We start from the raw sequence: 24232 nt of genomic DNA, 5'->3' as shown, positions 1-24232 counted from the left end.
CTGTTTCCCTTCATTCCTCTGCATCTCCTTCCTCCCATGTCCATTCTCTTTCCTAGTCCATTAGATTGTAAGCCTTTACAATCCATTTTATTCATTGTACGGGGCTTTGTTTTGAAAGTGCTTTCAAAATAATTCATAATAATGATTAATTTTCTGATATTTATACCATACCTTTCCAATTAAAATACCTCTTAGCAGAATCCAATGGATGTCTATCCAGAAGTTAGTCCTCCTGAGTGCAATGGAACTTACTTCAAGGTATAGGATTGCAGCCTAAAGCCACGATCATTATTATTCTTTTACATAATAGCAGCACTACTCCAGGGTGAGATGAGATGTCTGAATCCCATGCAGAAAATTAGTAACAACAGTGCTATAAACTGATCGGGAAAGATCCCAGCTCTTTCCTTCTAGATGGAGTGCTCCTAGCGCTACAAATGAGAAGGCACTGTACAGCTATTCTGTCTTTTCTTTCTTAAGGTGTAATATGATACATGCTTAGACAGAAAAAATTCCCACAACTCCCAGCGTTCCCCAGCCAGGTATACTGGCTGGGGAATTCTGGGAGTTATAGGACTTTTTTCTGTCTAAACTTGCATAGGATTGTGCCCTTAACGCATTTTCTGAGGTAAGAGAAATGACGAAAGAAGTGGTGAGAAAACGCAGGAAGATAATGAGTTGAAGACAATGTCATTTGGACTCCCTGTAAAATTCAGTGATTAAGGGAGATGGCATTATAAAAGCCTAGTCTGGAAGCACCCCCCAACTCATTCCGTGAAGTTGTGGGCTAGCATGACTTCGGTAGACCTGTCTTTTGTGGCTTGCTGAAGATGTGCATTAGCCAAAGATGCAGATGTATGTTGAATATTTCCCACACAATCCAACCCTTTATGTTTTTCAGTGCAAGAAGCAGTGAAAGCAATGGTCATGTGAATCTACCCTATGGAGAGGGGGCAAATGGGAAAGATCAATACAGCTGGTGCCTCTTTTCAGTTCAGTGTCTTCTCACAAATTAGTAGGAGCATGGCATGGAGGAGGAGGGAAACATGAATGTTGGGGGTGGGGTGGTAAGAGGGTCAAAAGACCCCTTGGTTTGGTTCGTTGGCTAGCTGATGGTCTGAGAAATCAACTAGACATGGGTAAGCTTCTGAATCAGACACGTGTTTATTACAAGGCTCGCAGGCACTCTGTCAGCAAAGGGGCAGGGAGCCCTGAATGTTCCGTGGGGCAGACTTTTATACAGGGAAATACGTCACATATAGGGAAGAACTCTAGCCATGCTCTGTTAGACACATTACTTGGAGGCTTACACACACCCTCTGTTATCTGGAGAGGAGCTGAATGCTTTTTCTCTTGGACAGGATGGACGCTTGCCAGCTACTGACACTCAGGGACTGCACGAAGTACAATGTTATCAGCCCACTGCCTGGGGAGGAACTCATTCTCCTTTTGATTCTCAGAGAAAACTGCTGACAGGCTGTAATCTGTTTCTCACTGACTGTGTTGCCAAAACAAGGGTGAGTTGGTGCAACAAACATGAAAGAATTCTGGTTAACGCTTTAAGCACAAGCATCTGTTGGACACCTCATGCAGTTGTTCAATGGCTTCTAATAACTGCGTTGCCAATCTGTGGTACACATAACACATTAGCGGTGAGGTTAAAAGATTCTTTCGTCAATCCTCCCTTTGATCCAAATAGTACTTCTTGTACATTCTTGGATCATGACTAGAATTCTTTAAGTTTAAAGCAATGGGTTGGATAGCTGGACATTTCAATAGGCATAGCTGCATACTGGCCTGTAGGAAGTTGTCAGTGCTTATATAATGGAGAAACAAGGCTTACATAACAGTGCACAAAGCATGGAATAGCCATTTTTATGCAAACAATAATAACCAAAGCAATGACTAACTTTCTTATTCAAGCAGTTGAGGGAATGAACTGGGTAACGGATTCAGCTTTACACACAAAGCAACTCCTCTCGCTCCCTGTGCAACTCTCGCTTGACCTTCATTAGTTCACTATGCTTTGCAACATTTCTATTACACTCTGGTTTTCTACAAGCCTCTACTCCAGCTTTCCCCAACCTGGTGCCCTCTACACTTTCTGTCTACTTGCTTCTCACCGGTGGCTTTTAGCAAAAATTTACACTTACTTTGACTATATAAAAGTCTCATTTTTTCTATCACAACAATTCCAGCACATACAAGAGCCATCAAATGAGTGGATGGCAGCAAAACCCACAAGCTATCAGGATCACACACAAAATTTCAGCTTGAAATTTTACTTAACAAATCTCTTCTGTGTTTCATTAGTATAAAAGCGTGGTCTGTCTTAAAGGGGCCTGCAGACACCATGACTTCTTTACTAAGGGGTTGGTAATTTGGAATCCAATCACTTCCCATCACCTGCTCTCCACGTCCCGAGAGGGGAAGTTCCTTGGTATTTAACATAAACAACAACTGGTGCCAGTACCAACCAGACAAGAGTACTCATTTTTCTTTTTTCTCTTTTTTTTAACTTTGATTTTCAAGAACAGGGCATTCAATTTCAGTGTCCAACTGTTGGGTGTCGGGGCAGGTTTTTTTGGCTTTTATGTGGAAATCTCCTGGGACTGTCATTGCCTACTTTCTATAGCTCCCATCTCCGCTCTTTGGTATCCACCCACATTCTGTCTTTCTCGGGGCCGGTAGGGGCACCTCTTTTTCCAATTACTTGGCTGCTTGCAATATCCCATCCAGCAGTATTGAACCGCTGACCAGGACTAGGCTGTAGATTGAAGAAGTTTCCCCTTCCATGCCCCCTTCCGTGACCACGGCCCCTGCTGCGGCTTTGAAAGTCTGTGCCGCCCAACACAGCAGACAACATTTTCACACTTGTCTCTTGCTCTTTCTTCTTCTTTTCCTTCGCCTCTCGTCCATTAAACACATGACTTGCTACACTCAAAACCTTATCAACCATCTCACCGTGCCACTCGGGAACATGCTTAGTAAAACATTCCTTGATGTCGGGTGCACTCTGATCCACAAATATTCCAACAACCAATGCTTTATTCTCTTCAACCTCTACATCAAAGCCTCTGCTATACATTTTTATGGCCTGACTCAATTGGGTGAAAAAAATCCGCTGGACTCTCCAAAGACGTTTGTTGAACAGCCTTTACCTTTGACTAATTCACTGTCTTCTGTCTCATCTGGCGCAATACTCCCATCATACCTCCCGATATGCTGACAGATTTTGTCGCCCAGTACAGTTGGCACTGAAGCCAGAACTTTGGAAGCCACAAATGAGGACAGGGAAGGGTTAAAGGAGACCCCACACTACCTATTCCACACTAAGGTCCTGGGGTGCAAAAACTAACTGCTATGCCAGACCTTGCCCCCGAATAACTTCTAATGCTATCCAGTGCAGTTTTGTTTAGGTCTCAAAATAACAGAGGGGAAGGAATGAGCAAAGCACCGACAAGGAGTGGTCTACAAGCTTTTCTTCAAGCAAATAACCAGTTATTGGGCATTTTCTGTCATCTCAAACAGTCTCAAAATTCAATCCAAACAGTCTCAAAAGTGCCCTATCAGCATAACCAAAGCTAACCAAGCATGAGCGATGATTTTCAGCAAACTTTTAAACAGTTTCTCAACATTTCAACAGTTCCCAACCAGAATTATTTCCAATACACAAAACACCTAGACACCAACGTGAGACAAAGAGCAACATAGAACAAACATGTAACATGCACAAAACAGAGGAAGAATTTGAGATATTGTTTTTCTAGAGCTACCCAGCTTTAATGCCTCAATATCTTCTTTGAGCCATGCCTGCCTGCATCATTCTCCACCTGGGACAGCGGGGGTTACAATTTGTACAGTGGAACTCAAAAGGGGATACAAACCGGATGGGGCAGGGGTGGCTAAATAACCAGGCAGAGCCGTTAGTGGGGAGCCAAGGCTTTCTGGGGCAAAAACTTTCCTCTTTGGCTCTGTTTATAAGTCTCATTTGCCCTAAGGTACCAATAATCCATCTGGCCAGGAAATTTATCTTCTAAGACTAGTCTCAAATCTCTTAAATCTTGTTGGTTAAAGGATCCTGTATTTGGCCAAGTGTGAGATGTTACTGGCCATTCTTCCACACAGAGATGACATAAGCGCTTTTTAGACAAGCCGGCACTACCAGATACCAGAAGAGTATTCCATATTTTCAGTATTACATCCAGAGGTGCACCGAAGAAGCACTGCATTGATTTCCCATATTAACAGGTTAATAACTTCTAATACACATATTTAAAATCCAATACCACAATACGAATAACAATTAGAGCTATTAATGGAATACTCACTGTGCACAACCAGAACCAGACAGCGATCCGCTTACCCTTTTAAAAAGGACCTGGCCTTATCAAAGTCCCTCTGTCCCTGAACTCCTCCAAGTAACCCGAAGGTGAACTCACGTAGTGCCGGCTGGGGGTTGGTGAGGCTGGGGGGACAGAAGGAGCGACGAGCTATGCCAGTCCTGCCGTGGTCACAAAATTGTAGTAAGAGGGGCAAAAGGCCCCTCAGTTCGGTTCGTTGGCTAGCTGATGGTCCGATAAATCAACTAGACATGGGTAAGCTTCTGGATCAGACATGTGTTTATTACGAGGCTCGCAGGCACTCTGTCAGCAAAGGGGCAGAGAGCCCCGAATATTCCATGGGGCAGACTTTTATACAGGGAAATACGTCACATATAGGGAAGAACTCTAGCCATGCTCTGTTAGGCACATTACTTGGAGGCTTACACATACCCCCTGTTATCTGGAGAGGAGCTGAATGCTTTTTCTCTTGGACAGGATGGACGCTTGCTGGCTACTGACACTCAGGTACTGCATGAAGTACAATGTTACCAGCCCACTGCCTGGGGAGGAACTCATCCTCCCTTTGATTCTCAGAGAAAACTGCTGACAGGCTGTAATCTGTTTCTCACTGACTGTGTTGCCAAAACAAGGGTGAGTTGGTGCAACAAACATGAAAGGACTCTGGTTAACACTTTAAGCACAAGCATCTGTTGGACACCTCATGCAGACGTTCAACGGCATTCTAATAACTGTGTTGCCAATCTGGGGTACACACAACACATTAGGGGTGAGGTTAAAGGATTCTTTGTTCAGGGGGAACATAGAGATTAATTAATGCTGGATATCCAAAAGAAAAATGCCATTAAGGGAGCAATCTTATGGTCACTAGTCAGCGGCTAGACGGCCATAGATATCTTGTTTTCTGGGAACTGACCTTGCTCCACTTCTGAGCTGCCTTGCAGGCAGTGCAGAAAATCCCCGTGCTCCACACTTGCAAGAGGAGTGTGGAACAGCCGAAATGAGGGAGGGCGGAAATGCCTGTACAACACATCCAATGGGTCGTATGGCAGCCTCCTCCCCCGCTCTGCCCTCTCATGGCTAGACAGCTGCATTTGGCTGTCTAGCTGAAAATTCAGGGCAGGAGAAGCATGAAGGGAACAATCCCCTCCATGCTTCTCCTGCCCTGCATTGGATAAGCGGTCACCTCCGAGTTCGGAGGCGGCTGCCTATCTGCATAGGATTGTGCCGTAATTGAAAATTAATATTTCAGCTTGGAGTCTGGCTGGAATTATAGGTGGTATGAAGAACGCTTTGATATTTAAATGCCCATTGATTAAAGAAGAGTTTCAGCAGGTCAGCGTTTTCATATATATTCTTATATACAGGGGAATATGGACTGAATTGCAAGGGGAGAGTTAAGATCTGTCTTAGGCCTGATTCTCCATGACTGAGGTGATAAATCTATTTCTGAGAACCAGGCCTCAAATGTATCTTGTTTAGTAGTCTGATGCTATACAAAGTGGTAATCTGGTCATTACCACCTCCAGCTAAAATTAGTCATAGAAGTTTCTCACAAATGACTTTGGCTGGCTTGGGACCCCTGTGTGTAACACCAGGTGGTCTAGAATCCAGTCTGTTGACTTTGGACTTCCATTGTGTGGTCTACTCTGTTGCCCGCCAGCCTGTTACGCCTCACAATCTATCACTGGTTCGGACTGCAGGTCCTTCACTCTCTAACCCCTCTGTCCTCTAGGCTGTGGCTCCTCATGGGTGCCAGGCATTTCTTTATTTTGTTTACGACATTTCTGTACTGCCCAGTAACCAAAGCTCTCTGGGCAGTCCACAACAATAATGACATGAGCAGGAGACACGTCAGTTTTTAAGGTAATTGTTGTTTTTAAGACAATTGTTTTTAAGGTAACGATCTTAACCAGCTCTTACGCCTCTCTAGTTCCAAGCCTTTCAATTAGAAATTGACACAGGAACATGGAGTCCTCCACTAAAATAACAGCACATAATTCTTGTAGAAAAAAGCAGGGAGGAAAAGCATGCTATAAAGTACTAAAACAAGAGAGAAGCATTACAGCTGCAGTCTGATATCATGATAGAACATGGTTTATCATGATAGGAATTAGCCAATTTCCCACCCGGGCTCACGTACTCCCTCTCTCATCTCCTCCTCCAGCACAGCTGCGAGGAAGAGTGTAAAAGCCTTTGCTTCCAAACCAATAAATTGTGGTTAAGCTGAACTATGGTTTGTCTGAAACAAGCCAACTTCAAAACATAGGTTATGAAGCTGGCCTGTTACAACAAACCATAGTTTGTGTTGTTACAACAAACAGGCATCTTCAGTGTTGATTTTTAGACGTCTGCTCAAGACCTACCTCTACATACAGGCTTTGCCTGAGGGGTGACCCAGCCAGTATGATTATAATTTACCAGTGAGTGTTTTATTGTGCTTTTATCATTATACATTATGTTTTTATTATTTCTGTTACCTGCTTTGATAGTTTAAAGCAGTATATAAATTTATATAATAAGATAGATAGATAGATAGATAGATAGATAGATAGATAGATAGATAGATAGGAATAACCACAGTTTATGGTTCAGGCAACGCTCTAAACTGTGGTAAATCTAAAATGGAAGCAAAAGCTTCCAATCTCCTCATAGCTGCACTGAAGGAGAGGAAAATGCATGAACCCAAGGGGAGGATAGGGTCGTTCCCATCACTGTAAACTATGGTTTATTGTGATGTCCAGATACAGCCTAAGTTTGTTAATATGTATAATCTACCTGTTGCGAGGGTTGTGGAGGACATTTGAGGATACACAGGATTTGCTGTTGTATGAGGTTCATTTCCTGTTGGAGTTGATGTCATTTGGGCACCAGGCCTTGAGGTTTTAGAAGATATAAGTGTAGTTGAAGTTATTTTTGACATGGTAGTTTTAGATGTAGGGCTTGTTGATCGGATGGTTTCACCAGTTGTTTCTTTTAAATCTGCTGTTGAAGATTTGGTTGCTGCACTTCGAGAAGAAATTAGTGAAGTAGAATGGGTAGTCCTACCTGTTGCCATAGATATGCCTGGCTTAGTGGTTCCAGACTGAGAAGGTGTTTGAGCAGTAGACTTGCCAGTCCCAACTGTAGGCTTGCCGGTCCCAACTGTAGGCTTGCCGGTCCCAACTGTAGGCTTGCCAGTTCCAGCTGTAGGCTTGCCAGTCCCAGCTGTAGGCTTGCCAGTCCCAACTGTAGGCCTGCCTGTCCCAGCTGTAGGCCTGCCTGTCCCAGCTGTTGGTTGGCTGATTCCTGTGACAATGGGAGGCTTTACTGTAGTCACAAAAGGAGAGATACCTGAGATGGTCATTGTAACTGTGTCAGGCTTCCCTGTAATCCCAGTAATGCCAATGTTCCTGGTTGTACTTGCAGGAGGTGTTGTGGACTTTGTAGATCCAGAAGCAGCTGTAGGTAGAGTGCCAGGTAAATCTGAGGATATATTTGTAGAAAGAATACTTGTAGTTGCAAATGCATCAGGCTTTAGTATTCGTCACTTTTTAGCATGTTGTTTTTATAATACCAAACACTAGCATTCAGGGGCTGGCAGCTAAATCCATTAAGGGCATGCAAGTTGGAGGACTGCTGCCATTATGAAAGGGGGATGGTATTGTAACCATCCCCTTATGGTGCAACCTACATCAATCCTATGTAGACTAAACCATGACAACAGACTCTTTGTGGCAAAGAGACCCTATGCCCTTCATGTTACACTGGGAAAATGGGAGCATGGCTAATTCAGTACCAGAGTTGTGAAGCACATATTTTGGAAAGACACATACTAGGCTGTCAGACTTCCTATTGATCTTTGCTGGGCCAAGTTCCCCAGGGCCAGACAATACAATGCATCTCCTCTGAGTTTGCTTCAGCAATCTCTATCATCCCTACATTTCATCTGCACGGTATGAGCCACTAAGGGATTCCCAACATACTTGCCAGAGGTGTGACATCTACAATGATCAGCGTGCTTGCCTCTTGCTGTGCTGTTGTGTCTTCAGCAATAGCCTGTGCAGACATGAAACTGGGTGTTAACCTTTTACAGAAATGCACTGAATCTGTCAATCCATTTAGGAAGGCCACAAACTAGTTATGAAGTGTACACGTGGTAGAGATCATGGTAGCTGCCCCAACCCACTTGGTACACCCCATGTCTATGCAGTGGACTTTGCATTTGCATAGGGGCTGGCACTACATGCTTTAAACCTATGTGCATTGAATTCCCTGTGGCTTTAATTTGTACACTCCAGTTTTGCAGAACATACGACATCCTACAGATGGAGGCCTTTACGTAAGCAAGGTTCCCCCAAGGGAATGGAGCCAGCAAGCAGGATCATGATCCCACTAGACTTGTACAAGTAGAATTAAAAGGGCTTCTGTTCACTTTGTTGAAAAAGAACAGTCTTCATTAAAATATCCTCACACTAACATCTCAGTGGAGTAGTGTCACTCTTTACTATACACAATACAAGATGGGTAAGTTGATATTGGACCACCTTCTGTTGGTACAGTCGAATGCAAGCTTCTGAGTTACATAGACATCATCTTATTTTATACTGATGTAATTGGAAAGCTTGCAAAAAAGATACGTGACCTTACTTATCTTTTTATTTCCTGACACTCTGGAGCAAATACCTTTTTAAAAAAAGTCACTCAAAGAACCAAACTGCAATGCTTAAGTCCCTAATGTTGTTATAACCTTATTATTACCGTCTATGAAACTATGTAAGTTTACTCAGTCTGTACGTAAATAATTTGTTTACTACAGCCTAATTCTTCGTGTAGCCTATTTTAAAAAAATCTTAACCCTTTTTTAAAATCTTAAACACCTTATGTTAAACATTTGTGTACATAAGCAATAAACTGCACTTTCCACAATAAGCTCCAACATCCTAACTTCTCATTGAGGAGCTCAATAGGCAAAATCCAACATCATGTGAGTGGTTTTCTGCTCATGCAAAGGGACTTGCCCTCCTTTCCTCTCCCTGGAGCCCCCTGCACCCCAAAATCTGCTCCAGAAGTTCTCCATAGTAGATGTTGAGGGTGCGGGGGGGGGAGTGTCCCTTCCCCATTCCACTGGTAGAAGCTGTTCCATCGGCGGGAGGCAATAATTGGATACAACTCCCTGTTATTTAAAAATATATGCATACCCATGCGTTGCCATTCTGTTGTTAAAATATCATCGGGCAAAGTTCCATTTCAATCGGCATTTCAATGTCAAATGATGGAAAGCCATAATTTGCTTCTGGGATTTGGCAAACAAACATATATTGGCCCAGTTTGTGCATCATGGCAACCCAGGGTTGTTTTTTTTTTTTTTTTAAATAGCCAGTTTCTTTCTTTAAAGCCTATTCTGGATCTGGATATCACACTAAACAACCCAGCTATGAAGCATCCCTGGGTCATTTAGCCATTTTTGCTAGCAGTAGGAGCTAAGTGGAAGTGATCGAGCCATGTGCAATAGCATGCAGATTCTTTCAAGGTAACCCAAGGCTTTTAAAACCCCTGAGCTGTCATGATATGTAAAGTGAGCTGTTGTATTTGCTTCCCTAAAATCTAGGGAAAATCTAGGGAAAATTGCTTGCATTTTAACTTGGCTATGGTCCTGATCAGAATGTTCGTAAGTGTCATGTTTTTCACACCTGTTTTCTTTTGTCTACTTAAACTTATCCATGACTCGACATTTTTGGAGTGATGAAGGACAATGAGGGAGACATAACAGCACCTCAGGACAATGGGCCCCTGGTTCTCCTTTGTAGCCTCAGACATTACAGTAAACCTTAGTTATCCATCATAATTTTAGAGAAGATGACCTACCAAAAGAATGATGGTAGAGGCCTGCTTCAGAACTACAGTGGTCAGGAGCAATCCGTCTGTGGTAACCCTGAAATCCGTGCTGTTTTGGATATGGTATTTGATAAAAGGATTCACTTTCTGGAAACAGTGAATACAAAACTACATTAGGCGTTAGATTTCCACAGGTAAGCTCTACTGCTGTCCACCCCATCCTCTGGTTATGCATGATGCATCCTGTGCCAATGTGCTAGGGGTGCTCTTGATTGCCTGTATCAACTGCCCCTCATTGCCAGCACTTTCAAAACATTTCCTTTCAGCTTAACCAAATATCCACCTGCATAACCATGCCCCTGTTCTTTCCCTCAGTAATATAACCGGGTAGCATGTTATGTGTCTGTCTCTTCCTTTCCCATCCTCATTCTGGTATCCCTCTTGATACAGAGTGAGAATAAAATAAAATAAAATCATCAGTATGCATTCACCTTCATCTCAGAAGTCCTCAATTGACATCATTTCAATGAGTTTCTAAATTGGAAACTTCAAGATACTTTACCAAAACATTTTTTATAGAAAAATATTTTTGATAGGAAAATCAAAAGGATGTGTTACATACAGAAGCCTTTCCACACAATGTTTTGTAATATTTCTCCTGTGCCTGCAAGAGAGTGCTTGATTCAGGTCAGAGGCCGGTCAGGATTTGCACAGCTACAGACATAAAATATCACTGAAGGGATCTGAAGATCATTCCAACCCTCCAGTCCAGGGTGGGGAACGTGTAGCCCTCCAAGCATTGGTGGACTGCAACTCCCAGTAGCCCTAGCCAATGGCAATAGATGGCAGGACCTGCAGTGCAGTCTGGAGGGCTGCACATTCCCCATCCTTGTTCTACCCCAAGCTAAGATTCCCCATACATTAAGTCACACAGCCTCACATACTGTCCTGTTCATATCTGGCATCATTTTTCACATCTTAATGTCTCCACCCCTGTGATACTCAATGGATTCTTAAGCTCCTTACATCAGGGAAGTCATCATCAGCTGCAAAGATCCGCAGGGGTACTGAAGGTGCGCCAGCCTCCATGATCAGGCTGGAAACAGGTAGGTCCACAGACACTGTTCCTGTGTAAGTGGTTTTCTCAAACTGGGGCTTATGATTACTTTTAGGTATAACTTCAATTTCCACTGTAGTTTGAGAATATTTGAATGCATTGTTGGCCTGGGAAGCCTGGAGAAAGAGAAAGCGAGATACACACGTTTATTTATTTATTTATTTATTACATTTCTATACTGCCCAACAGCCAACGCTCTCTGGGCGGTTCACAAAGTTCAGTCATTCTTCTTAAGTGACGAAATGTAACATGATTAAATCAGTGACACAATGGTAAATTTTGAAGTACAGGCGCTTGTCATGACAGTCCCCATAGCCATACCTGCAAGGAAATTTATTTATTTATTACATTTATATCCTGCCTGTTTTCCTCCATAAGGAACCCCAGGCGGTGTACATAATCCTCCTCCTCCTCTCTATTTTATCCTCACAACAACAATCCTGTGAGGTAGGTTGGGCTGAGAGCCTGTGACTGGTCCAGAGTCACCCAGTGAGCTTCCATGGCCAAGTGGGGACTAGAACCCGGATCTCCTGACTCCCAATCCAACACTCTAGCCACTAGACCACAGTAGCTCTCAAAAGGCCAAAAATGCAAGCAGCTGTTTGGATCTATATCAACACACCAGTTCTAGCAGTTCTCCACCAGGAGCAGAACTTTGGTAAAGCTATTGGGTCTTAATTGCCCATTCAAGACCAAGCCAGGGCAAAATACTTCGCATTACAACAGGGCTATATATTGCTGCTGGGAAAATTCAACCCCCCCCCCCCTAATGTGAGGATTGCAGCTAAGCTCAGAGGGAAGAGGGAATTCTAAAGGGGTAGCAGATGATGTCAGAGCCCCAGCTAACCAAGAAGTGCCAGCGCCGAGTCCCTGCCAGACCTGGCTCCACCACACCACTGGACTTAATGGTAAGTGTTGAGGTTCTTTTGAGCAGGGCCTTGAGACCTAAGATTACAGGGTTACATTCCTGTCCTTGGCTCTGGCTTTTAAGCTGTTGCCTTGTACAATGCTTCAACCTTCAGCAGTGGCTTGCAACTCAGGGGTAGGATTGGGGAGAGGAATGACCTCCCTGTTAAAAAAAGTGCTTCCTTCCTTCCTTCTCCAGAGATAAGATGTTTCCCAGGTTGTTATACTCCAAGTTTCTTAATTTGAGTAATGCATATGATCAATAATTTAATCAAGCGCCTGAGCTTCAAAAGTAAGTTCAGTTGCCTCCTGCTGCTGTGAAGATACTTGCCCCTCCAGGCTCCAGCTAATTTCCGAAGTCAAGCTGGGCAGAGCACAGCCCCCTCCACCCCCGTGGGTAGCTTGCATAGGAGCTCATTGCCAACACAAAACATCTTACCAAGTAAGAGGCCCACACATCCCATGGGGCTGAGCTGGGCTGAGTTGGTACATTCTTCTACCAGCTCTTTTATGGGAAATATCCTTGGAGAAGCTGCTGCATTTTTTCTGACCTCCTAGGTGGAGAAAATGATTCTAATTTGGGGCTGTTGTAGAAACTGAATCCCTCATTAAAGTGGGATTCACTTTCCCACAGTGTGTGACATGGTATCTAAACAGACATCACTAAGACCACAGTCCATTTCCTTGGAAGCAGATCTGCTGTCTGGGAATGACTGCATCCTACCATTAAAGAGCACATAGCTATTATGTGTCTGCATTGTATCTTTATTGTTACATATTTTATTGGTTTTATTTTATTCTTTCAGGATAAGTTACAGGGCAATCTATAAATACAGAGGAGGAGGAGGGTAATTAATAATAATAAACAATTACAAGTACTTGCCCCGTGAGAAATGTGAAGTGGTTGCCACAACAGTCTCAGACATACAAGACTAAAATGTAATCTACTTTGGATGCTCTTTCACTTTTATTGTTGTGCAATATACTTGGACCAGGCAATAGAAATGACAAGCAATTCAGAACAGACAAGACATTCCCAGCAACTTCAGAAAGTCTCTGCAGAAAAGTGCAGGATTAGATCCAGTTTATCCTGGATCTAATGAATGTTTATGTCATTTCTCACTGCCTAGCTCTTTCTCCTTGGCAAACACATGTTTCAGACCTACCACTGACTTACAGGATGCTGAAATGATCAAGAGACTTACCACAACATACAACAGAAATGTCCTTAGGGTGTTGACAGCCTTGTTCATTGTTATGTTCCCAGAATCCCTGCTTATTACGAATGTATTGTCATCATTTCCTAAGAAAAATGGGAGGGGGAAAAATACTACTTGGCAATTGTGATTAGATTGGGGTGAAGGTGTTATGCTATGTCGTGCAGTAGGGATACGATTGTGTTTGGACACGTGAGGCCTGGTGTCACAGTCCATTTTTAGATTAGCCCTAATGGGGATCAAGACAAGCAAAGAGTCATTTAGCCACAGCACTGACCCACAAAGGTTAACAGAGGATTAATCCTGGTGTCTTCAGGTGCCAGGTCAAGAGCTCTATCCAGGGATATGGGGAACTGGAGGCTAGTTCTGGGAATGTGGAGTGGGAATAGGAAGACCGGCAGAAAGAGAAGTTGCAAGGAGACAATCCAGGGTGAAGGCAAGGTCAGCAGGACTAGGGATGTACGAAAGTCACTTACCTTTTGACGAAATTGATTCGCGGTGGGGGGAGGCGCTCCGTCCCTCCCCCCGAAATTCTGGCCGGGGGAGAGGCGCTCCATCCCTCCCCCCCGAAATTCTGGCCCGGAGGGAGGCGCTCCGTCCCTCCACCCCCAAATCCTGGCCGGCCGGGCCCGCAAATGGCGGTGGCCGTAGCTGCCGCCGTTTGCGTCCCTGCAGTCAGCCGTGATAGGCTACGTAAATGTTTACGTAGCCTATCACGGCTGAGTAAAAAAAAAAAGCGCGAACGCAAATGGCGGCGCCTATTGGCGCCGCCATTTGCGTTCCTTATTTTGGCACGTCTTAGTCTACATAAACATTTACATAGACTACGGCGAAAATAAGGGGAACGCAAATAGCGTAGCATCTACGCTATTTGTGTTCCCCTTATTTTCGCCGTAGTCTACGTAAATGTGGACGTAGACTAAGACGTGCCAAAATAAGGAACGCAAATGGCGGCGCCAATAGGCGCCGCCATTTGCGTACGCGCTTTTTTTTTTTACTCAGCCGTGATAGGCTACGTAAACATTTACGTAGCCTATCACGGCTGACTGCAGGGACGCAAACGGCGGCAGCTACGGCCACCGCCATTTGCGGGCCCGGCCGGCCAGGATTTGGGGGTGGAGGGACGGAGCGCCTCCCTCCGGGCCAGAATTTCGTGCCAAAGACTAAGACGTAGACTAAATTTCGTAGACTAAGACGTGCCAAAATAAGGAACGCAAATGGCGGCGCCCATGGGCGCCGCCATTTGCGTATGCGCTTTTTTTTTTTTACTCAGCCGTGATAGGCTACGTAAAGATTTATGTAGCCTATCACGATGTTTTTTAAAATTTAGCCGTGATAGGCTACGTAAATCTTTACGTAGCCTATCACTTTTTTTTTTTTTACTGGAAATGGCGGCGGTGGCAGCTGGTCGGAAGACTGGCCGCCACCGAACCGCTGCCGAACCGCCGCCGGAGCCGCCGCCAAGAGGATTCGCCCAAGGTAATTCCCATCCCGGGGGGGTGGGGGGGGCAGACCGTTTCGTCACCAATTTCGGGGGGCCGAATGCGCTGGCATTCGGCCTCCCCGAGATTTGTGGCGAAATTCTCTGACATCCCTAGCAGGAACCAATCACTGCCCTTATGGATAGAGCAGGGTAGTCTGGAAACCTCAGAGAACATAAGCACTGTGCAACCTATGGCCCAGCAGGAAGGATTCTCTGGCTGTGAATCACAGGTTTGAGTTCAAGGGTGTCTGGCACTGACACCCAGTCCAAAATCCCTACTTGATTATGACACTCACTGAGTGAATCACTATCTCTCACGCTAGCCCACGCCATGGGGCTGATGTGAGGACAGATTAGAAACTATCAAGTACACCATAGGCAGAAGACTGCTAAAGAAATGATTAGTAGTCTCATAAAATTGTCATGAGAAGGTTTGTAGCTCAATGGCAGAGCACCTGCTTTGCATGCAGAAGGTCCCGGGTTCGATCCCCAGCATCTCCAGGTAGGACAGGAAAAACTCCTGTCTGAAACCCTTAAAGAGCAGCTTCTAGTCAGTGTTGACAGTACTAGGCTAGATGGACCAATGTTCTGACTCAGCATAAGGCAGCTTCCTATGTTCCTAAAACACCTGGGACACACTGACTGTCCAGAAATGATGGAAAGATGAAATGTGGTACACACATAATCCAAATCAAGAGACGTGCTAATTACTTCCTTAAAAAAGAAGAAGAAAGTGGGGGGGGGGTAAAAAAAAAAGAAGTATTATTAAATCTGTCAGTCAAAACTCAGAACTTGGAGTCTATCACGTTGCTTACCAACTGTGGCACTGTAGAGTGCCTGTCATGTTAAAGGGAAGAAGCTCTTAGGGCACACTCCTATGCATGTTTAGACAGATAAATGTCCTACAACTCCCAGCATGCCCCAGCTAGCATGGCTGGCTTGGGCATGCTGGGAACTGTAGAACATTCTTTCTGTCTAAACATGCATAGGATTGCAGCCTTGGAGGAAATGAAGACTAGAAGTGAAAGTGGGAGGAGCAAAATATATATCTACTAGTCACAGTACAAAGGCCAGACTAGATGTGACAGCAGCCGATCTGTCTCTTTAAAGGCAGGTTTGCCAGTCACATATAGAATGGAGGAGGGAGTCTAATTTAAAGAGTCAAAGGGGTGCACATGGGTAGAGGAAACAGAACCTTCCCCCCGCCTGTGCTTACCGCTCCACAGACTTTCCCCAAGGCACTTTTGTCACGGCCAGTCTTGTTTCTTTTGGAGCCTGGCTGGAGGAAAAGGGTGACTATGCCAATTTACGCATGGGCATGAGTGGGAGGCTCAGCCCCCCATGCACACCTGCACTCCCCTTTTGCTTTTTAGACAGAAGCTTTACCAACCCCCCACTTGATATGTGATTGTGACAGACCTGCCTTTAAGAGACAACTCCAATACCACCACATCCAGGACCGGATTTGGGAGCAGGTGACCCAAGCGACCAGTTGGGGCTCTGGGCTCAGGGTGTCTGTGTGCCAATCCTTGGCTACACAACTGTGGTTCTCCAGCTGAAACAAATTACACCAACAACCCATCTTCACTTGTATAGCTGGCTATGTTGATCTGTGTGGTTGGAGGTGCACTATTTATGTATTTTTAATGCATGGGAAAATGTACATCTGCGCCCATTCACAAGTGGTGTGTGTGTGTACTATTAGGATTAGATTTACGCATGCACATTTACCATCTTATATGACAGGGCCATATCATGCACGCAAATCGTGCATCGAAGTTGTGAAATGGGCTACAAATGCAATAAGAAATAAGGAGTTTTAAGCTGAGCAAATGGAAAGGGGTGCAAAACACACATTGCCCAGGGTCTTCTTTGGCCTAGGATGGGCCCTGCTAATTTCTAATTTGGCCAAAATGTACCTGACAGCTAGAGGTTTGATACATTTTTGCTTCAGCTCTTCTGTCTTTCCATTCTGAGATCTAACTGACGTTATTAATATCACTTGCTTACACGTTAGGCTGTAGTTCATGGGTAATACAGATTGAAGTTAGCATGACTTAAAGCAGTGGTGGGAAATGTTTGGCTCTCCAGATGTTGTTGGACTGCAACTCCTATCAATCCTAGCCAACATAGCCAATGGGGAGGGATGATGGGAGTAGTAGTTCAGCAACATCTAGATTCTAGAGGGCCATACGTCCCCCATCCCTGACTTAAAGAATGTCAAAATAAGATGAAGTAAACCTACCTTGACCTTTAGGATCAGCATATTTCTGGGTATAAGGTATACTGGAAGAGGCACAGACTTTAGGGATGGAATACTTTCTGCCATCCTTTCCTTCCGTTATATGTGGGAAACTCCCTAAGAACCTAACACCACAATGGGACATACAGCTGAGCTTATTTAGAACATGTAGAAATATAGGGCTATAGGATTTATTCCCTAAGCCCCTGAGACTTGGGGCCGATCTACATTGCGCCCGCCATTGCAATGAATTAGGTGTCCCGTGGAGTTAAACGCTCTCGCGTTAAAATGTGATTATTCACACTCACCCATTTTCCCCGTTGCAGTGCTTCATCAAATGTGCAAGCTCGGCTCACACTCGAGCGCTGTGCTGTTTTCCTGCTGTTTTCCTGTGCACGCTTGTCTGATCTCAGATGCTAAGCAGGGTCGGCCCCGGTCAGTAGTTGGATGGGCGACCGCCTGGGAATCAGGCTTCCTGCATTGAGCAGGGGGTTGTTGTATCCCCTCAAATGAGGCTAAGTTCTACCCCCTCCTATCCCCCGCTCCTGATGTTTTTTTTTAAATTAAGGTTTCACAACCTCAAATCTTCGAAGATCATGCCTGAATTAGAAAAAAAACATCGCGAAGAAGCCCCGATTCTGCGAGGATAACGCCTTAATTTTTTAAAAAAAACATCCAGAGCAGTGGATAGGAGGGGGTAAAACTTAGTCTCTTTTGAAGGGATAGAACAACCCCCTGCTCAGTGCAGAAAGCCTGATTCCCAGGCGGTCGCCCATCCAACTACTGACGGGGGCTGAACCTGCTTAGCTTCCGAGCTCAGACAAGTGCGCGCACATCCAGCCCTTTGCTTGTTGCTGAGGAAATGGGGGCTGCTGAGGAAGCTATGCGATCACAGTAGCCAGAAGAAGACATGGGGCTGTCAAGAGCTGTGATTGGACAGGAGGGAAAAACTAACACCGCCATATATGGACAGGCGGGGGAGGGGACTACGACCAGATACGGTAGCAAAGGTGGAAAATCAGAGCACATTAAGGGGAAATATTAGGGTATTGAAAGCGGGAGCACAGAAGTGGGAAATTCAGGTTCCAATTCAAGGCGGCTACTGCGTAGTGTGAAAGGCGGGCGGTGAAACCTCATTGGAAGCAAAAAAAGGCGGTAAGTGTAGATCCAGCCCTGGTTATACTAGCAAAAAAGCCTGGAAATGTCAGTAGCCAAAATGATCACTTCTGAAGGTAGGAACCATCTACTCACCACCTGCAATTTCGTACACGATTTTTTCATTCAAAGTTTTGTCCCCATCAATAGCATAGAGCGGTCCTGGCTCCAAGATCAAGGGCTCAGTCTGCAATAACAACATGGCAAATCTTTTTCAACTGTTTCAGACCAAGGCATGGTACTTTTCACAGGTTACAAGTTTGACCTCAAATGGGGTCTATTGGGGCCAGTGAAATGATACCTGATACGATACAGGGCTGATGATGCAACCAGGTGACAATGAAGTGGCTCAATTCACTCTGGCTCTTTGGGAGGTCTTGGCCCTTTGAAGACGCTGTATATGATCACTGTTCTCGTTCTGGCTTCCTGTCTCCCCCACCCCTTGGTCCCATCTCTGCTTTCTCTCATGGTAAGGGGGAAATCTAGTAAGTTTTCCATGAACAGAACCTGCTGTTTTGCTTGCCACTGCAAGCTTCAATGCAAGATGTGTGCTCACATGCAAAACTGCAGGTTGGTCTCTTGGTGAACAGAAGCAGCCACCGTGGGCAAAAAAGAATGGCTGCCACACAAGAAGAGGCTTGTATGTGCTGTCCCTAATATGGGGCTCCTTTCATGAGATGGGAAAGTATCTTTTCATATCCCTGCAAGATGGTTATTGACAGATGTATACTGCTCACGGCTCAGAGATGCATTATTGGCTCCTGTCTGATCCTAAAGTCCCTGAGGGAATAAAGCATTCTCCCTGTTGCAGTTGGACTTTGCCTGGCTTCCAGTTCCAACTTGCTGGTACTGACCTGAAGAGAAGCAGAAGACTCAGCATTAGCTGTCCCGTTAAGGATAAGGGGCTTCTCTATGGGAGTTCATTAAAGGTCAGGGTCCAGGCATACAAAGGAGAAAGTGCGCTTTACCAGGGCTTGGAGGTCCAAGGGGGCCCTCATTGCACCCCATTACCATGATGCAGGACAAAAATGAGGCTAAATTTGTAGATCATACTTGAGGATATTTTTTATATTATACTACATTATATTTCCATGTGAGATTTGCTGGAGCCAATGAAGCAGTGCTGGAGCAAAACAAGCAGCATTCTGAACAAAGAGTTTCTGGCCAGGCCCTTCTCTAGAGCAGAGAGAGTGTGCATGTACCGGTAAACTAGGACCTGTAGTTTAAGAGGCAAGGGAGATTTGTGCTTCCCTATGTGACATAGTCCCTCAAGAACTACCAGTCCCCAAGTATCAGTACCAGTCCCCTCAGGAGGGAGGGACAGCTGGTAAGAGGTATAGAGCATGATAATAATCAAGGACATTGATCCCATGGACAGTGGGAACCAATGCTGCAGATAGGATTTATAGGCTCTGCTCAAAATGTATGTGAGTAAATGCCTAGTTCACACACACACACACACACACACCCCTGCCATACCTGGCTATAATACAGATAATGGGATTGTATATATGGGATGGGGTCATGGCATGTGCTTGGGAGAGGGCCTGCGTTGCAAGTATATGCTGGGCCCCCAAAATGAAGCTTCGGCATTGCTTAAGGTAGCAGGTTAGAGGGTTTGGGTGGGGAAAAAGAGGGAGCTTGCTCTGTCTCCTCTTTGTTACCTTCTGCTCTCCTATTGGGCCTATCTGCAGCCCTCTTCCTCTCCATTTCTGTACCCCTTCCTGTTCTTTCCTGTCTCCTTCTCTTATATGGAGGTTCTTAGTGGATGTGGCATTGCCATATGATCCACAGCTGTGTGGCACCTCACAGAAGGTGAACTTAAGCCTCTTGGAATGTACAGGCTGTCATTAAGTAGAAGGAAAATAAATTGCCTCATTATCTCAGGTGATGCTCCATTCCATTCTGTATTAAGGCTCAGAATACACAATAGGTGATGTTCCATCCGCTTTCCTTTGGAGTTTTTAATTTTTTTTAAACTAAAAACCTCTTCTTGGGGCAGGCTGCATCTGAGTAGAAGGAGAGCAAGCAGGGAGAAGCTGCTTAACCCTTTCTCTTCCTGACATATTTTCCTCTCAAAATTGTGCTCCCCAAGCTGCCTTTTCAGGTGTGGAGAGGAAGATACAAAGACTCAATTTCTTTCCCTCTCGGGAATAAAAAAGAAACCTGAGGAGAGTGAATTTGAGCTGTTTTCTTTTCCAAGGATGGGATGGGAAAGGGTTAAGCAGCCTCTTTTTGCTGCCCTTCTGCTGAGAAACAGCCTGACACAGTCTGTGTTGGGACATGGAGGAAAGAACCAAAGAACTTCACTTAACATGTAGGGTGAGCCTCATCAGATGAGGTGTCATTGACTGGGTTGTAAAAGACAGAAATGGTCCACATTGCATAAAAGTTTGCCTGCCCCAGCTACTTTTCTTGGGAACAACTGGTGTGCAGGTTGCACCTCATTCTGGGTGGTGCCTCCTATTCCATTCTGGGTTTGATGTGGCAGGCCGAGGTGCTTATGCTCAAGGCATTCCTTTGCTGCTCTTTGAATCCATGGAAGGCAAAGGCACAAGGAAAAAGAGGCAGGCCAAAACAAGTGAGGCCCCTTGGTGGGAATACAATGTCAGAATCCCTTATGCATACCATGGTCTCTGAGATGTTGATCTTGCCAGTGTAGCCACTGCTGACACACACTATATTGCTGGCTCCAAAAAGAGTGCACGGCTGAAACCAGGGAGGTCTGAGGTCAGCCTGGAGGACATGTATGTTTATCGTTGCTGTGGCTGTGTGAGTTCCTAACTCATCGGCTTTGCCATCCTGTAAAAAAGAAGAAGTAAAGGATAACAAATGGGAACATGTCCATCAGGCAAAACACAGCATTAGATATAACCACAACATCAGAACAATCCCTGCCAGGATACTTGCACATTCCAACAGGATAGTTTATCACCACCAGATGTTCTAAATCCAAGTAGCTGCGTTGTTTTGCATGCAATGCGTCTGATTGAGGGCCCTGTGTGAGCTCTGATGTGAAGAGCCAGCTCTGCATCACTGAGCTTCCTCACTCACTTCAATGAAAGTGGATCGGGTCCCTGTACTGAAATGAATGAGGAAGCTTTTGCAAGTTGGGGAACTCCATGTGTGTGTACTGTATTGGAATTCTTGCACCCAAGCCAGACCTCTGGGATCTGACCGTTGCCAAGATTGCCAGTGTCAGCTTTAACCCAGAAAACATAAACGGCACGATCCTGGCAAATAATAACACATCCCATACAGGGGAGCAGCTGCAAATAGATGGATATTTTGCTGACAGTGGAACTCACCATGGCATATAAGGTAAGCACCATGAAGTTGATTTTTTCATAATCCAGGGCTTTGCGCAAGGAAATTTGTGGGTTATTAACTCCTTGTATATTGAAGTAATCCGTTGCTTCCTGTGAGGCAAGAAGGAAGAGATGGTGACAATCTAAATCATAGATACAGGGACTAATATCATTTTTAAAAAAATATATACAATTTCATATTAAGCCAAGGGTTTTCTGTTGAACTGCCAAGGCAAATGGGTCAGCGGAAGAATGGCCTCTGTCCTAAGGGAGGCTATTCTACACTTCAAGCATCCCCAATATACAACTATCCAATGTCTTTCATGTTCGGGGGAAAAGATTCTCTTATCTCCCAGTGAATTTTATTTCATTGCTGGATGGCTCTTGTTTTAGCTCATGATTCACTTAATCTATCTTCATGAAGTTTAGAGCTTTTCTACATGAGGCTGATCATCGACTGTTAATCTGCTCTTTCTACTTTTGGTTTTGTCACAGAATTGAGATCCGAGCACCACACAAGGAGTATTTCCTTTCCTGCTCCACTACTACATAACCTCTAGGTTTTATTTATTTATTTCGTGTCCAGATCAAACTTTGCTCTGCCAAAATGTAGCCACCGCCACAGCTTTGTCATTAGCTTGCTGTAGATCGTCAACAGTACAAGACTCCGGCAGTAATCGACACACCATCAGATGCGCTGGGTCTTGGGTTTCTCCACATTCACAGAATGTATTGTCATCAACCAGCAACCCCCACTTAAATAAATTCGTCTTACACCTTGGTACCCCCACCCTCATCCTATTCATTGTCCTCCAAACTATATAAGGGAGAGTATTTCCAGCGGCCATTTCTTCCCTCGTTAAAATACTCAAGTCGGTATGCTCATTCCTCCATTTATTTATCTGATTCTGTTCTTTGGTCCCCTCTAGGATGTTAGTGCTTGACATAAAGCTCTTTCTAGATCTAAGTTGACGAATTGGGGGAATATAACCGCTCAAAGGGTGACGAGAGTCAGTCTCTTGCTTAGTTCTTTCGGCATCTGCTTCTACTTCCCTTCTAATCTTAGGTGGAGCAATGCCAACAAGAGGATATAGTTCATTAACGGGCGTCGGTTTGAGGCATCCTGTCACCATGCGCATTGCCTCATTCACAGCAATATCTACTTGCTTCGCATGTGCTGATGCGTTCCATACTGGTGCCGCATATTCAGCAGTAGACACTCAAAGCCATAGCTGATGCTCGTAACGTAGCTGGCTGGGCTCCCCATGTATACTTTGTCAATCGTCGGATAATGTTATTCCTAGCACATACTTTAGCCTTCGTATTCAGGCAGTGTTGCTTAAAAGAAAGCATTCTATCCAACATAACAACCAAGTATTTAGGTGTTGGGAAAAGTTGTAATCTATTCCCTCTCCACGTAATACCCAGTTCAACTCCTGCATCTCGATTACAAAGATGAAAGGCACATACTTGAGTTTTACTTGGATTTGGTTTTAAGTGATTATTATCATAATATCACTCCAGTTTGTCTAAAGCCCGTGATAGTTTTACAGCACACTCATCGAAACTCGGTTCTTGTACGGCCATCGCTGTATCATCCACATATATAAACATTTGCGTATTGGCCGGGGCGGGTTGATCGTTAGTATATATATTGTATAAAATCAGAGAGAGTACGCTGCCTTGTGGTAATCCATTCTTTTGCTTCCTCCATCTACTGTTCTTACCATTCAAGAGTCATATAGAACCTTCTGTTTTGAAGGAAACTCCATATAACCCTGGTGAGCTTATGGTCTCCAGTAAAGTTGTCTATCTTGCGCAGCAATTTTCTATGATTGACCGTATCATATGCTGCAGTAAGATCAATGAACACCACTCCAGTGATTAGTTTTCTTTCATATCCATCCTCTATGTGTTGTGTAAGATGCAATATTTGTCCGCAACATGACCTTCCTGGTCTAAAACCAGCTTGCTCATTCATTATCTTTTCATCAAGAGTCTCTGCCACTCGATTAAGAATCATTTGCTCCAACACCTTGTAAAGAAGACAGAGGAGTGATACTGGTCAATAGTTCTTTGGATCAGTTGGTTCCTTTCCTGGCTTCAACAAGGCTACCACTCTAGCCTGTCTCCAAAGCCTCGGAATCTTAAATTCAGTAATACAGGTGTTCATCATTTGCCGGAGCCACTCCAAGGAATTAGGTCCAGACTGTTTTATCTGTTCCACCCTTAAATCATCAATGCCCGCGGCTTTGTTTTGCTTCAGACTCTTTATGGCTCCTTCTAATTCAAGTATTGTAAAAGGGACACTGAGGAATCCATCCTTTTGCTCTTCCACTCTGATAGCCAGTTCTCGTTCTTTTTTCCCTTGAATTTTTCCATTTTTCAGGAGTTGACTAGCTATTTGGTCTGCTTTTACATTGGTTTTGTTTTGTTGAGGTTTGGTTGGATTCCTACCTAAGTTTTTAAGCAGTTTCCACACACATCTGCTATTCTGCTTCATATCAGATTCTCTACTAACGTACACCATCGTAATCTCCTATCTTCAGCAATTGCTTCCATCAGTTGTTCCCCAGCCTCGATTGTATCCTCCCTAAATGGGTCTTGATCAAATAAGGACCGGTATCTATCTAGCAGAGGGTTG

At 44.5% G+C, this 24232-nt stretch overlaps 1 protein-coding gene across 4 annotated transcripts in view; it reads right to left on the bottom strand.

The window, feature by feature from the left end:
- The window catches only part of CDHR5 (cadherin related family member 5), a 53748-nt gene that overhangs the window by 18643 nt on the left and 10873 nt on the right, over positions 1-24232 (bottom strand). Inside the window, exons 6-13 of one of the 4 annotated variants that reach the window (XM_084828610.1) lie at positions 21589-21699; positions 20909-21082; positions 18377-18467; positions 13389-13486; positions 11187-11393; positions 10191-10307; positions 8309-8381; positions 7122-7808 (exon numbers count right to left, since the gene is read on the bottom strand). In XM_084828610.1, the coding sequence (XP_084684736.1) occupies positions 7122-7808; positions 8309-8381; positions 10191-10307; positions 11187-11393; positions 13389-13486; positions 18377-18467; positions 20909-21082; positions 21589-21699 (1558 nt within the window). The remainder of the gene's footprint in view (positions 1-7121; positions 7809-8308; positions 8382-10190; positions 10308-11186; positions 11394-13388; positions 13487-18376; positions 18468-20908; positions 21083-21588; positions 21700-24232) is intronic. The other 3 variants (XM_084828620.1, XM_084828630.1, XM_084828637.1) reach the window with 3 other exon arrangements.

This window comes from Heloderma suspectum, chromosome 1, assembly GCF_057233095.1.
Source record: "Heloderma suspectum isolate Gila_16-S chromosome 1, 16-S_ref, whole genome shotgun sequence".
Lineage (NCBI taxonomy): Eukaryota > Metazoa > Chordata > Lepidosauria > Squamata > Helodermatidae > Heloderma > Heloderma suspectum.
Note: the sequence above shows the minus strand (reverse complement) of the source record. Positions and strands in the feature narration are given on the sequence as shown.